This window comes from Amphibalanus amphitrite, unplaced genomic scaffold (genome assembly GCF_019059575.1).
Source record: "Amphibalanus amphitrite isolate SeventyFive unplaced genomic scaffold, NRLGWU_Aamphi_draft 002151F_arrow, whole genome shotgun sequence".
NCBI classification, from domain to species: Eukaryota; Metazoa; Arthropoda; class Thecostraca; order Balanomorpha; family Balanidae; genus Amphibalanus; species Amphibalanus amphitrite.
Window position 1 is genome coordinate 43,282 of NW_024883644.1, and position 14,522 is coordinate 57,803.

At 49.6% G+C, this 14,522-nt stretch overlaps 1 protein-coding gene across 6 annotated transcripts in view; it reads right to left on the reverse strand.

The window, feature by feature from the left end:
- LOC122376466 (serine/arginine repetitive matrix protein 2-like) overlaps window positions 1-11,398 on the reverse strand; it is a 49,026-nt gene extending 37,628 nt beyond the window's left edge. For 5 of the 6 annotated variants that reach the window (XM_043356344.1, XM_043356345.1, XM_043356339.1 and 2 more), the window contains exon 1: window positions 10,858-11,398. In XM_043356344.1, coding sequence (XP_043212279.1) covers window positions 10,858-10,908 — 51 coding nt within the window. In that variant the 5' untranslated portion in view covers window positions 10,909-11,398. The remainder of the gene's footprint in view (window positions 1-10,857) is intronic. The other variant, XM_043356340.1, reaches the window with a different exon arrangement.
- Between the last annotated feature and the right edge of the window lie 3,124 nt (window positions 11,399-14,522).

The window sequence follows — 14,522 nt, forward strand, 5'->3', positions numbered from 1 at the left end:
ATACCTAATCGTCACTGGAATCAAATAGTCCGGCCACCGCCGCCGTCACCGTCGAACTATTTCTCACGGTGGTACCGTCACAGTGGTGGCAGGTAACGGTCCACGGTACCGGAAGCGGTCACTTCCGGCGCACTTCCGGCTCCGCCAGCACGGCAGAAGACGGCGACCGCGACGGAGGTAGCTAAAGTGACCAAAAGCGGTACTAAGAGATGGTATGCCGAATTAATTAAATATTTGTGGATGAGACAAGGTATGTAGCTGATTTTGAAAACACTGACCGACTATCATATCGGACAATCAGTTATTTTTTTCTTTAAATCTGTACGCTAACCCACGTTGGCTTTTCTATCGGCACGGCTCAGTAAGCAGCACCGTAGTTTTGTTCGCCGACGAACAAACGATAATGCAATGGAACGCAATCCTCTGTGTGAAATAATGTAGCATTGTCATACGGTGCCTCCATTATGGCGTCCCGTCGGTATTATGGTTTGAGAAAGGTAGGTATTCTCACATGCCTTGTCATCGATATCAGTGCCAAAGCACAGTGTCATGATCTAGCTCAATTGAAAACATAAACATTATGCATGTTTAAACTACGGCGATGGAAAATACACAAATCACAATGCTGACTGTAATGTCAGTGGTAGTTAACCGTTAATACGACTAGAATATCGTGAGCAATTAGATGACTAGCATGCGTTTGTGTCAGTGAGGTGAACTATTGTCGGCCACGGTAAACATGAGTAAAAGCGAGCATCATCATGTTGATGTGAATGCCCTGTATGCAAACGATTATTAATTGCATGAACATTAAACATTCAGTTAGTCACAATGATAACGCTTTGTGTATTCTCAGAATGACACCTTACATTTAGGCATTCGAAATATTTTGGTCACATTACAAAATAACAAGCAAAAACCCCTAATCATGCATGTTTTCATCTATAATGGTGTTGGGAATATATATGTTACAGGCGCCAGTGCCGAAGGCGCACGTGATATTGCTGACGTGTGTCGATAATTGTCATTGAGTCGACGAGTTAAGTGATTTATCATTGTGAGTCAGTCAGGCGGTGCGCTTGACCACGAATGGTAGGCTGGGGTATGTTGGCATGCACAATACAAGAACAAGGACGTGTGCACGATTTCTAACACTAGGCGCGGTGGGGCGTCCAGGTGCTACCGAAGAGAGTCCGGAAGTGGCTTATGGCCCACCCACCCCAGTGTTCACACGATACGGGCGCCTGTCGCGCCCAGTGGCGCCGTTCAGCAATGGATGAGCCGGGAGAAGACAGTGAGGCGCATGGCAGCGATGACATGTGTATTGTGTACATATGTAGTTGGATGATGTGAGCGCATGTCTCGGAGAGGGGAGGGGTGTTGGGAATATATATGTTACAGGCGCCAGTGCCGAAGGCGCACGTGATATTGCTGACGTGTGTCGATAATTGTCATTGAGTCGACGAGTTAAGTGATTTATCATTGTGAGTCAGTCAGGCGGTGCGCTTGACCACGAATGGTAGGCTGGGGTATGTTGGCATGCACAATACAAGAACAAGGACGTGTGCACGATTTCTAACAATAGCAAAGAAAAGATTCATTTCCATTATCTTTACAGAAGGCCAACTCTAAACTAAACAAACGTACCGCGTCGTCCACCTGCGTATACTCATATACCTCCACGGTGTTGAGCCCGACTCACGAATTCCGTGCTCGGCTCACGAGTTTTGAGGCCGGCTCACGAGTTTTGAGGCCGTGTGAGCCTCCGCTCACGGTCGGTAGACGGTCACGGTCCACATCCTCCTCCCCTCTCTCTCTATCCCTCCTCCCTCCCTCTCTCCCCTACCGACCGGTCGGCCCATATCGCTTGTCACCGAGCAGTTCAGTGAACGCACGCTGCTGTATGGTGACAAGCAAATTCAACCACGTAAGGTCGGCTTTTTGTATTGTTTTACTGATTCGTTACTCTGTTATTCGTTATTTTAATGATCTCGAGTATTGTTCATACATCACTACAAGGTAATAGAGCTACAGTAACGTTTTAATAGAAGTATAATTAATTGTCCTAAACGTAAACATTTCAGCCTCTACGTCATCTCAGCCGTTTTACAGCAGAAATAGGCCATTTTCAGATCAGATCGATCGCTCTTAAAACTTTCTCTCAATCGCTCTTGAGCCGCTCTTGAAATGCTATCCATGGATCGCCCCAGGATCTCTTCCGAAATCCGCTCTCAGATCATGCTTTCCAAATGGTTCACTGATCACGGACACTTCGAAAGTGAGTGCTCTGAACGATATTCTAGGATTATCCCAATAGCGTTCTAATAGACCTTCATTCCTGCATTGCACGTGGCTGCTCAAATATTGCCCGCAATTCTCTTTAATACCATTTCGATATATCTACCGCATTGCCAGCATATTGCTCCTCTGTGCTGGCTAAAACATTATTCCAGCTCACATAGAGTGATTCAGTGCAGTAATATCAGCAGTGGTATTGGAGACGTTGCACGCCAATCATCATTAATGCAATATCAGTAATGTCAGCATTGGTCAGTGGTTATTGCGGTTATTGGTATTCGTGTCAAGGATCAACCCGGAATATGCGAAATGCGGGCTGCGAGAAGTGGCAACCGGAGGTTAGGCACAAGCCTGGCTAAAACCGTCAGTCATATTATATGTTATTGGCAGGACATGTGTTAAACCGCACCGTATTGTGTGACACACGCCCCTAAAATTACCAACAGTTAGCTCATGATGTTGTCAGACAGCTAAGCGCGTGTATTTGCCTACCCCGTTGTCACTCCCCCTCCCCATTTCTCCATACATCCGGTCCCATAGAGTACCCATTACCCACTTATGACCCCGAATGACCCCCGCGAAGGCCGTCTCCACCGCTTCCGCCGCCGTTGGACAACCCATGGGAACTTCACAGGTATGGTATACCTTCCGGCGTCCACCAGGACACTTCAGACAGCTGCCCTCGCATAGCGGCCACCCAAGACAGAAAACGGGTAGGTAGCAGACAGGCTAGCTAGCAGCTAGCGGCTAGCGGCTTATAGAGTAAACCACGGCGGGCTAGCTGGCAGGCAGCCGGAGAAGAGAACATCCTGAGCCTAAAGCGGACAGACAACGGGTAGGTAGTAGACAAGCTAGCTAGAGGCTCACAACAATGGGCAGAAGCCTAGCAGACTGTGGAAAAAACAGCATACAGGCTAGTAGCGGGCAAGCAATCGGCAAGACAGCGGACAGGCAGCCGACAGGCTAGCATTCAGAGAACGGGCTCACAACAAGGAAACAAGCGGCAAGGCAGCGGACAGGTAGCACGAAACAAGCAGCCAACCCAAGAGAGTATGATCATTGATCACAGCAACTATGCGGTGGCTCACAGCGTATAGACAACAGCCAGCTCACAACGAACAACCGAGCAACAACGAACAATGGACTGTAATCGCCACGCCCCGTGTGGATTGTCCATGATGGTAATGCATGCATACATACATACATACATGCATACATACATACATACATACAACCCGTGAACAGCCAGCGGGCGTCAGGCAGCCCGTCAGAGTTCCCAGGGGAGCGTCACCACCGCTTCCGGCGGCAGCAGCGGTACCGGAAACGCCGGCAGGTGCAGCATACGCGCCGGCGGCGGCAGCGGGCGGCGGCGGCCGGCGGGCGGGAGGTAGGGACTAGGGCGGGAGCATGGACACGGGCGGACACGGGCAGACACGGTCGCGGGTAGGTAAAGGAGGCAGGAGAAGGGGAGGAGAGGGAGAGGGGTGAAGGCGAACAATGAGCATAAGGCACGAACAATAGGGTGGAAAGAGTTTTGGTAGTGGTGGTGGGGGATTGTAAGGAATTGAGGACATTGAGAAGTGGGATAAAGAAAGATAGTGAGAGAAAGAGAGAGAGAGAGAGGGGGGAGAGAGAGAGCGAGAGAGAGCGAGAGAGAGAGAGAGAGAGAGAGAGAGAGAGGAGGGAGGGAGGGAAGAAGAGAGGGAGAGAAAAATACGAAGGGAGGAAGAAAGAGAGAAAGAGAAACTCACCAAACCCATATCAAATAACCAATACCCTCGCCATTGCCAGCACAAAACTCACCAGTCACCACCCAACCCGCACAGCACTTCCCACATCACGTGACCACGGCCGTGTCCTCCAACATCGCAACACATAACCACACCCATGTCCCACCGCATCGGTCACGTGACCGGGCCCTACAAAGACAGTACTCCGTAAAGCTCAGACCCAGAGCAGGAAGTGACGCGCTGGCCCGGTCAGAGTTTTCTCACGGGTAATAGCGGATAATATTGTGGGCGATAGAATACAGCCTTGGGTAGCACTTTGTAGGCACAGAAGGCAGCAATAGCATTGAGGAGCAATGTAGACGATAAAGTCCGAGGAACTCAGACTGGGAGACGCTGAAAGGAATGAAGTCTAACCATGACGAGCACTGGAGAAATTGACATCCAGCTTTGGCAATGGTAATAGGCAGGCGACACATCACTTTCTTTGCACGCGTCATGAGACCTGCCAAGAAGCGCTCACTTCTCCCAACACGCCGGAAAGCATCAATCGAAATTGAGCACGTGCACTCAACCTTAACTTCATTACAATGCAGCCTCTCATTATGGGCCATCACTCACCGTTTGTCACTTTTCTGTCCACCAATCATCACAGGGCATGGATGACAGAGACGCCTTATCGTGAGCGATGCGAGATAATAACTTCACCTTCACACATGAATCCTCACACCGTCACACAAGGTGAACAAGTGAGCCAAACGGAGCCATCTCCATCCAGCAGGAAACCGCAGGCGACTTTCCAAACACCGCAGGTATACGCCAGTTCTACACTAGTGACGTCAGTGGAGTACGCTGGTGACGTCATTGGAGACGCGAGGGTGTCGCGCTTTTCAAAGGGAGATACTCTGAATGGGTAAAGCAGATAAAGATTGTTGGTTGTCGCGGTAAAGTAGCCATCATCTGTAAAAAGATTGTAGGAAATCGTGTAGTGTCTGCCGATTGTGGAGAAACTCTGCATGGGTCAACGACCTTACAAGATCCTTCACGAAAAAAACTGAGTTGCTTATTTCAGAAGCAGACACCTATCACTAAACGAACTGCAGCTCACACATTGCCTCATCGGATGATTCCGCAATGATCCATCTTGGTCTGTCTATCATGATCTATCTGTCATGATCTATCGGTACCCCGTGGAACGTTCCAACGGTTCAGTACACACCAAAGAGCGCCCAAATTTACGACGGAAGTGATAATCGTTTCACCACTAGCGACTCCAATAGCAATACATCTCACCGCCCCTGGCGGCGTTATGGATACAATCGCTCGAGCTCGGACAGATTTCACTGAACAAAGACGACGGGAACGTACTCTGAGGGCATCTCATGGAAGACGTACGAATGTTCAGATCTGGGTCAATGCGAGACCATTGTTCGCTCTTTGGTCATGGTGCGTAATCGGGTATTTCTTTCTTCACATCCATCCGAGGGAAATTTGAGCTACGACTAGGAAGCTCAACCTATCGGGTGACAGTTGGCTACGAGGTCCGAAACGACCTTAATTTAAGTCAGATTTATAATATAAACACATGGAGCATTCATTCATTGGTTGATTTCACGTTTGAATAGCCAGTTTTTGGGTTAATAGGCCAGCAGTACCTATGAATTGAACAATACTCAATAGTCTCACAACTGTGAGATCAGTGGTAAGGTAACGGTATACCGGAGGAACAGACCGGAAAGGAATTGGATGCTCAAGAAAATCTGAGAGAAAACACTATGTCTAGAGCGAGAAGGAATACAGCATACACCCAGCCAAATGCAAGTCAATCGACCTAGAAAACACCACGCTCTGAATGCAATAATAATCACAAGATTCTTTTCGCATGCGATGTACTAAAAATACCAAAAATAAATTGTGTCCATCCCTGAGAACAATTTAAAACTGTAAAACATTACGTAAAACACAAAAAAAAAAACTTTAAGTGGTATGGCATGCCACCAATCCAAATCCCCAACTGAAAAGCAGAGGCAATCCTACCCACGCCCACGTGCCATATCATAAGAACCACGTGTACATTGACGCCCACCATCCACTCCCCCCGCTCCCCTACCCCCGTAGGCACGCGTCTCCATCCAATCGATCCTCCACCCTCCAGACACAAAGCCTCCCCACGTGACCTCAACTCTCCGCTCGCTCACGACCCTCACCTCATCAACAAAGCCACTCGTTTTTGCCGCACGCACCCAAGCAACGAAGCAGAAACAATGAAGATAATCACTCCCGGTGGGAGATGCATCCCTTCTGCTGCTGCGACCGTAGCAAAGTCGTTACCTAGCTGCCAAAGGCCATACGACATACACTTAGTTCTCATATAAGAACCGCTAGCGGTAGGTACACTCGGGGGCAGATTGATGTTCTACAACTCTTTATCGACCGGGTTCCTATGGCTCAGCATTGGCAGCAGCCGCCTGGTACCGGTAGACTGTGCCGCTTCACTTACTTGTCAAGCGGCACAGCCTACCCACACCGTATGACACCGGTCTGGGTCGGTGGCTGGAAGGTGATGTGGGCCGCCTGTGACGTCAGCGCAGCGGTGAGGGCCGAGCCCGGAGGCATGGCTCGGGTCGGCGCGGCGCGGCGGCTGGCGAGGGCTGGGGAGTGAGGTGGGGTGGGAGCACGGACCATCGCGCGGCTGAGAGAGTGTAGTTAACTTTCGCGTCTCAAGGCGCCAATTATTCTACCTTGAATTGTGCTAAAGCAGTTGTTAAAATGTCCTATCCCCAAGACAGCGCCTATCATCATACTTGCCATGCACATCAACGACACACTTAAGCGTGGCAATGGGACAGCCGATAGAACTTATGTCACTCGTGCATCGATGTGCGGAGCTATATTTTGTATAACATATTAGTATTAAGGCCTTGATTGAGCAGATTGGTGTCTATTGTTTCGCACGGCAATCGTCCAGAGACGTGGGAACTGGGGGTTATGGGTAGTGCCGCAGCCAGCGCCCCAATTTAAAGCGATTATTACTGTTGCTCTAATATGTGGTCGCAGGGCTAGCCCCCCCCCCCCAATAGCAAACCGTTCCAACTAGGAGCCAAAAAGTCGGCCACTCAGGGGGGTTCGAACCGGGCTTCTCCCACCAGCCAATTCACGACAGGAGCGTTCATCCACTGAGCTACCGAGAATGGTCCTCGGCTGCCCAAAACAAAATGACATTCACCCGCTGACCGCCAATGACAGTATTGTGACATTTGATCGCGTTTGACCGCGGCGGGTGGTCGCTGGTCTCGGCAGCTCAGTGGATACACGCTGGTGTCGTAGGGTGACCAGATTGAGAAGCCCGGTTCGAACCGTCCCAGGCGCGTGACTTATTTGTTCCTAGTTGGAACGGTTTGCTTTTGGTGGCTGCGACCACACATTAGAGGAATAGTAAGAGTTGCTTAAAGTTGGGACGCCGCGCTATCCAAAAACCCCAGTCTCTGGACGATTGCTGTGCGAAATAATAGACACCAATGAGCTCAATCAAGGCCTTAATACTTATCTGTTAGGTGTAAACAATGTAGCTCCGCAACTCTATGCGCGTGTGATATAAATTCTATCGGCTGTCCCAATGCCAGGTAGAGCAATGTTAGGTAGAATAATTGGCGCCTTGAGACGCGAAAGTTAACTACACTCTCTCAGCCGCGCGATGGTCCGTGCTCCCATCCCACCTCACTCCCCAGCCCTCGCCAGCCGCCGCGCCGCGCCGACCCGAGCCATGCCTCCGGGCTCGGCCCTCACCGCTGCGCTGACGTCACAGGTGGCCCACATCGCCTTCCAGCCACCGACCCAGACCGGTGTCATACGGTGTGGGTAGGCTGTGCCGCTTGACAAGTAAGTGAAGCGGCACAGTCTACCGGTACCAGGCGGCTGCTGCCAATGCTGAGCCATAGGAACCCGGTGGATAAAGAGTTGTGGAACATCAATCTGCCCCCGAGTGTACTACTTCTGCTGAGCTATACAATAGCGACAAAATGCGAGAGATGCAATAGCGGCAAAGTGCTAGCCGCCAGGGCGCTGGCGGTAAGCGGCTGCAGCATTAGAGACCAACAACAAGCCCGTTGCATGCCTTTTTGTGGCGAGGAGGGGTGGGGGGAGTGGACAGACTTCAGAGGCGGAACAGCTCGTCAGCAAGGCCGAATGTTGGCCTTCGTGAACGAACTGACTGCAGGGAGTCTGGGAGGTGATCGCGTGTGTGGTGGAGGAGAGAGAGAGAGAGAGAGAGAGAGAGAGAGAGAGAGAGAGAGAGAGAGAGAGAGGGGGGAAGGAGGATAAAGTGAGAGACAGAGAGGGAGGGAGAAGGGCGGATGGATGAGAGAGAGAGATGGGGGAAAGGAGAAGAGAGGAAAGAGGAAAAGAAAAGAGAGGAAAGAGGAAAGACAGAAAAGGTAGAGAAAAAGAGGGAGGGCGAAAACAGAAACAGAGGGGACAAAAGAGGGGGGAGAGTACAGAGGAGTGAGGAGTGGAGTGAGAAGTGAGTACCTATAGAGGGAAGGGGCAAGAGGGTGGATGAGAAGAGGGGAAGAAAGAGCGTAGAGGAGAGGAGAGACAGACGCCGGCAATGCCGACACAGGCGAGGAACACCCGAGCAAATCCATGCACTGTCACAAGCATGCTGCTAAAATCAGCTCCTACAGGAGCCTGGTGACTCACTTCCTACCTCGTTTCGACAACGACAGAAAGACAGAGTGTGGGATGAGGGTAGAGGGAGGGAGTGACCTTGCACGACGTCCCCAACTCACGCTCCAGTACCCCCGATGAATTTGACCTCGGGGGACACGGGTGGTGGTGTATCAGAAACAGACTGGTTTCTCTAACCTTCGACACACTGTCTACCGCGCGGAATGGAATAGAACTAAATGAAAATGCAGTGAGGTTTACAACTTCGGTGAAATTAGTCAGCTATGGATTGCTTTTCATGTTTGCTATCGATGAAGAGCCTTTGCCATTGGCATTGGGTTTAAAAAGGTCTGTCGAGTCATCATGAAAAGCAAATTTTCAAGCAAAGATTGTATGATGGAAAACATCAGCATGCATATGTAATATGCATTATGTAAATCACGAAGAAAAATAGATATTTTGTTTGTTTGTTTTGTTGGGTTAGGCCCTTTCGGTCGACAAGACCATTGCAGAGCCGGAAGGATGATAGGATTTAGGGGGAGACATTGGTCTGGACAGGCACCCTAGTGAGTCGCCGGGGCTGAGCCCGTCCAGAGGACAGGCCACCCAGCCTCAAGGCACTCACTGCACCCGGCTACGGGGTGCGCTCCCTCAGGAGCAGCGGTGCCGCTCCAAGGGAGCAGCCCGCATGAGATAAAGTTGCCTGTCCAGCCCGGAGCGGGGTTGCGGCGTGGAGGAGTAGGATTTCAGTATCCTGAGGATAGAAGCATGGAAAGGTGAAAAATAGATATGGTAGTCGTTAGATGATACGCCAGTCTGCGTCGAAGTATTTCGGCAGTTTCATCAAGGCATTAGCAAAGTTCAGCCTCCTTGATAGAACTCATTCAACAAAATTTATCAAGACAGAAAAGTTGCAAGCCCGTTCGCATTTACGCTGAACACAAAAGTCACAACTAATTTAACTCTCGTCCGAAGTTGAAAGCTTTCCGCGCCCTAGATAAACCCCCGTGCCAAATTTCGTCTAAATATGTGTTTACCATTACTGAAGGGTACAATTAGCATTGAAATGATAACAGCAGAGCAGTGGTCCACTCAAAACATGTTACCTTTACCCCCCCCCCCCGAAGCACCATTCGGTATCATTGTAGAAGGTTCTCGGAAGGTCACAGCTGCTGCTGCAGTAAGGTCAGAAGCAGATAGCATGACCCCCCCCCCCCCCCCGAAGAGGACGGCTGGCATTTATGGTCAGCACGACTGATGAGTCAGTCATCAGTTACACAGACTGAGCGACTGAATGAATAAAGGCCTGAATGACTGAATGAATGAAGGGCTGAAAGAGACGAGACAGAACAGGCCACATGGACAGAAGGACAAGCGGACAGACTGACGAATGTCAAGAAATGCATGCACATACAGACAGGCAGCTGGACAGACAGGCAAACTATAAATTGAACCAAAGGACAGACAGGACAGATGGACAAACAGACGAACACAGGGAAAAGGGACAGACCAATGAATGAGAGAACATCATTAGAGAGACCGGCACGGCGTGGCAGGTCAGACAAGGAGGCAGCCCCCTCATCCACAAAAAAACTAAAGTATGACCAGTTAGACGAAACAGAGAACAACAACGCACGCGCAAGAACGGATGGACAGAAAGACAGACAGACAGACAGACAGACGGACGAACAGAGACACCACCTGCCGCAGCTGCCAACCGCGACAGCTGATTGGCCGAACACTGAGCCGAATAGCCAATAACAGATCAATTATACACACCGTTCATCCATGACACAGAGTCATTATCCCTCCCTTCGTTACTAGCTTGTAAGTCACTTCATTGGTCCCCGCTTCAACGCTAATGAATGTATGAAGGAAGAGCATAGGCTCGGTAGTAATTAGTCGTGATCAATAAGTTTTTGACGACTTTTATCAACAGTGTAGGCCTTTAATAATCATTTTGAGATATTATTAAAGCAACGAAGTAGGAAAGAGCAGACAATTGAATTGAATCAATTGAATTCGATTGAAACTTACATCAGTATCACCGTTTACCAACAGAGCATGCTAGTTGAAATTAAGGATCGAATTGGCATCACGCATTCAAAACAATGGCGTGTTGGTGTTGGTATCCGATTGAACTAGCATCACCACATAATGCACCCACCTTGTGTTGGGCCCTGTTCCTACCAGGTCGGAAGCGGTCCCTCCAACCCATGAGGTCAAGGGGTCAGGTCACGGTCCAAGTCAGGTCACTAGGCGACCTTGCCGATGGTCATATCCAAGACAGTCTGATATTGATCGTCGCTTTGGTTTTTCCACTCGTGCCGCAGGCTTATTTTTCCGCTCAGTTCTATCAAAATGTTCCACACGACTTTCACAAATAAATAAATAAATATGCCGTTTAAAACACCACTTTTCGTAGTCTATTCCTTAAATATCAGCTCTCTTCATCACCAAAAGCCGAAACCAGCTTCAGTCTCACTAGAAAGTCACTTCACCTGAACTAAACTCTCAATGTCCACGCACCAAAGTGGAAATCCACTCCACTCTGTCCACACCACGTCCACCTACAATCGATCCACAGTCCACACTCCTCGTCCACAATGTCGTTCCACCTCCACTCGTCCTCAATAACTCTCCACCACACTCGGGGCTGTTCCACCAACCCGCGGCTCAGTCGGACCACTGCTCTGGACTGTCTACCCAGACTGGAGGGGAGGTAGACCGTTCAGCCCGGGGGCACCGCTGGGCAGGGGCGGTGCCAGGCGCGCGAGTTGGGGAGGACGAGGACTGCGGGGGAGAGAGAGAGAGAGAGAGAGAGAGAGAGAGAGAGAGAGAGAGAGAGAGAGAGAGAGAGAGAGAGAGTGAGAGTGAGTGAGAGAGGGGAAAGAGGGAGGGAGGGAGGGAGAGAGAGAGAGGGAGAGAGAGAGGGAGAGAGAGAGAGTGAGATAGGGGAGGGAGGGAGGGAGAGAGAGAGGGGGGAGGGAGGGAGGGAGAGGGAGAGAGAGAGGAGAGAGAGAGAGAGAGAGAGAGAGAGAGAGAGAGAGAGAGAGAGAGAGAGAGAGAGAGAGAGAGAGAGAGAGAGAGAGAGAGAGAGAGAGAGAGAGAGAGAGAGAGAGAGAGAGAGAGAGAGAGAGAGAGAGAGAGAGAGAGAGAGAGAGAGAGAGAGAGAGAGAGAGAGAGAGAGAAGGAAGACAGTAGGCAGAGGGAAGGGGTGAAAAGATTTGGGGATGGGTTTGGGTGGTGTCATGTTAGAAGCAGATAACGTGAGGTGTTGACTAAAAAGATGAGTAAAATTAACGTACCCTTTACACAATCCCATTAAACGTAAATCACAGATAAATATGCATTATCATACCGATAAACAAAACCCTGAGTTGCATTATGTTTGTGTGAACATGTGCTTCTGTGGTTTATGCAGCGATAGCATGGCGTGGCGAGAATGAGGGAAAAACCAAACGCGTCACAGGTGAGTCCCAATTGGGCGCACACGTGACACGGCATTCGTGCACGTAACCAACAAATCATAACCGAATCCTTAGTAGTCAACATGATTATTTACACCCCTCCAAATAATCGATATGGTGGAAGCTTGTGAAGCTTTTCGATTCTTACAAGCTTTTCGGCCTATGTCTACCCAGCATCACTCACAACTCCCTTCCTGAGAGCCCCTCACCTACCCCCACCTTCATCGTCAATCGTCACCCTCGCGAGTCCCCCTTGATTCTAGTGGCACATATCTGAACCTGCCCATCGATGAAGCTCTGTAAAAGTTCTGATCATCGTTCTTGGCACCGTGGAACAGCCTGATATAGCATAATCCCATCGACCCCCAACTGCTAGATATTTTACGACTTCGCTTATTGATATGACATCCCATAGCTATGGGTAATTTATGGCATGTTTCATGGGTATACCTCTGTATACCGAGGTCATAGACCTCTAAAAACAGAAGTCTATGGCATAAGTCTATCCTTGCGTTCGGCATCTGGAAAATGAGGGACAATTATCCAGGATCATTGGTACCTAAATATTTGGTATTGCAGGGACCATTGATGCAATTAGTCACAATTTTATATTGTTTTCGCTTTAGTAGGTAATGGCTCTTTTACTCGTTGTCATGTCCGTTGTGCACGTTGTCAGCCTAAAACACCGAATGATCCCGGTGATCCCGGAAAATTATCCCTGATTATCCGGATGCCGAGTGAACGCTATGTACAAATTCATTTTATCATCGCCTCTGTACCACTACCCATTATCCTATAGTACACATAAGATATAAAGCACATAACATGCATAGGTACTACATAGTTACTTGCGATCTGGCTCATAACACTCTCTCCCCTAAAACCACCACTGACCTCGCCCTTGCACGGCCTCCCAAACCCATCCCTGACGCCGCCTCTGCGCCAGTTCCGCCGGCTGATCAGCTGACCGGAACAGGCCGGATCCGCCGCCGCCACCGCCGCTGTTCCCACCGCCCGCCGCCACCGCCCGCCAGCCGTTACTGCTACCGCTGCCACCGGTACTGCCATCGTTCAAAGCCTGCCGCCGCTCACTGCCCGTGGGTGGCAGTGGCAATTACGATGAGAGCAGGCAGGCGGCGGTGGTGGTCTATGGGAGTCTATGGGAGTCTAGGCGGGATTCGTGAGCTATGGAGCTAGATGCGATGGAAGTCGTAACATGGAGGCGATGGTCGATGGAAGTTGTCGCGACGGTGGCGATGGCTCGTTCGATAGCGGTGGCGATCGGAGTCACGGGAGGTGAAGATGAGGTAGCGATGACGGTTGAAGTGAGTGTAGATAGTGACAGTGGTACCTATAGGTGGCAGCGATGGTAGAAGCGGTGACGCTGGTGACAGCGGTGGTAGCAAGCTGTGGAAGCGAGTAGCAAAAGCGATAGCGATGATTTATTGGCAATGGAGGTAGTGGTAGCTATGGCAATGCAACAGACGACGAAAAAAGAGCAGCGACGTCTTATTAGCTCACCAACGATTCACCGAGTCATACCAACACCAACAAAAGAAGAGACTTTAAGGGGGGGGGGGGCGGGCACTGCCGACTTTTGGTCCCTTTCTTGCCATGCAACGCCCATAGGGATAATGTTAAAATGGCAAAAGCAATGGGGGCACGGTGCCCCGGTGACCTCCCCGTTCCGCCGCCAATGGAAAAGTCATGGCTTTTACCTACATGGGCATATAACGCCATAACATATCAAGCCATAAAAGCCACTGCGGTGACCATAGAGGCAGTATACCAATGTCAGCGGCGGCGGCGGCGGCGGCGGCGCACCATTAGAGCGCGGAGCTAGTCACGGTCCCGATTAGTGGTGTCAATCGGTTACCAAAATTTCGGTATACCAATACCGAACCGATACCGATTCGGTATTCGGTATTTTATACCAAAAGCATTTGGTATTTTGTCGGTATTATGAAAGTCAACTACTGTCATAAAAAATTAAAACATTTTTGATAAACCTTCTGAACTCAAATTTGATTTGCTAAATGACATTGGATGAAGAAAAAGGACAATCATGACACATTTCTCCCAAATGCATGATGTCATAACAAATGGGCAAACACATTAACTGCAACATCAAACACATCAGTCTACCAATGTTAAATGGCAACTTATCAGTGCCAGCAAATTCCAATACCATGAGGATAATTATCTTACAAAAAAGCTAATGTGCAAGACATGTACATTAAACATTACATATATTACATTAAACATGTATCAATGTTTAACTCACTGTATGCTGGAAAACATACTCTAACTACCTTACTCAAAATTTCCAAAGCATTCGTTGGTAACAAATTTGACTTTGTTT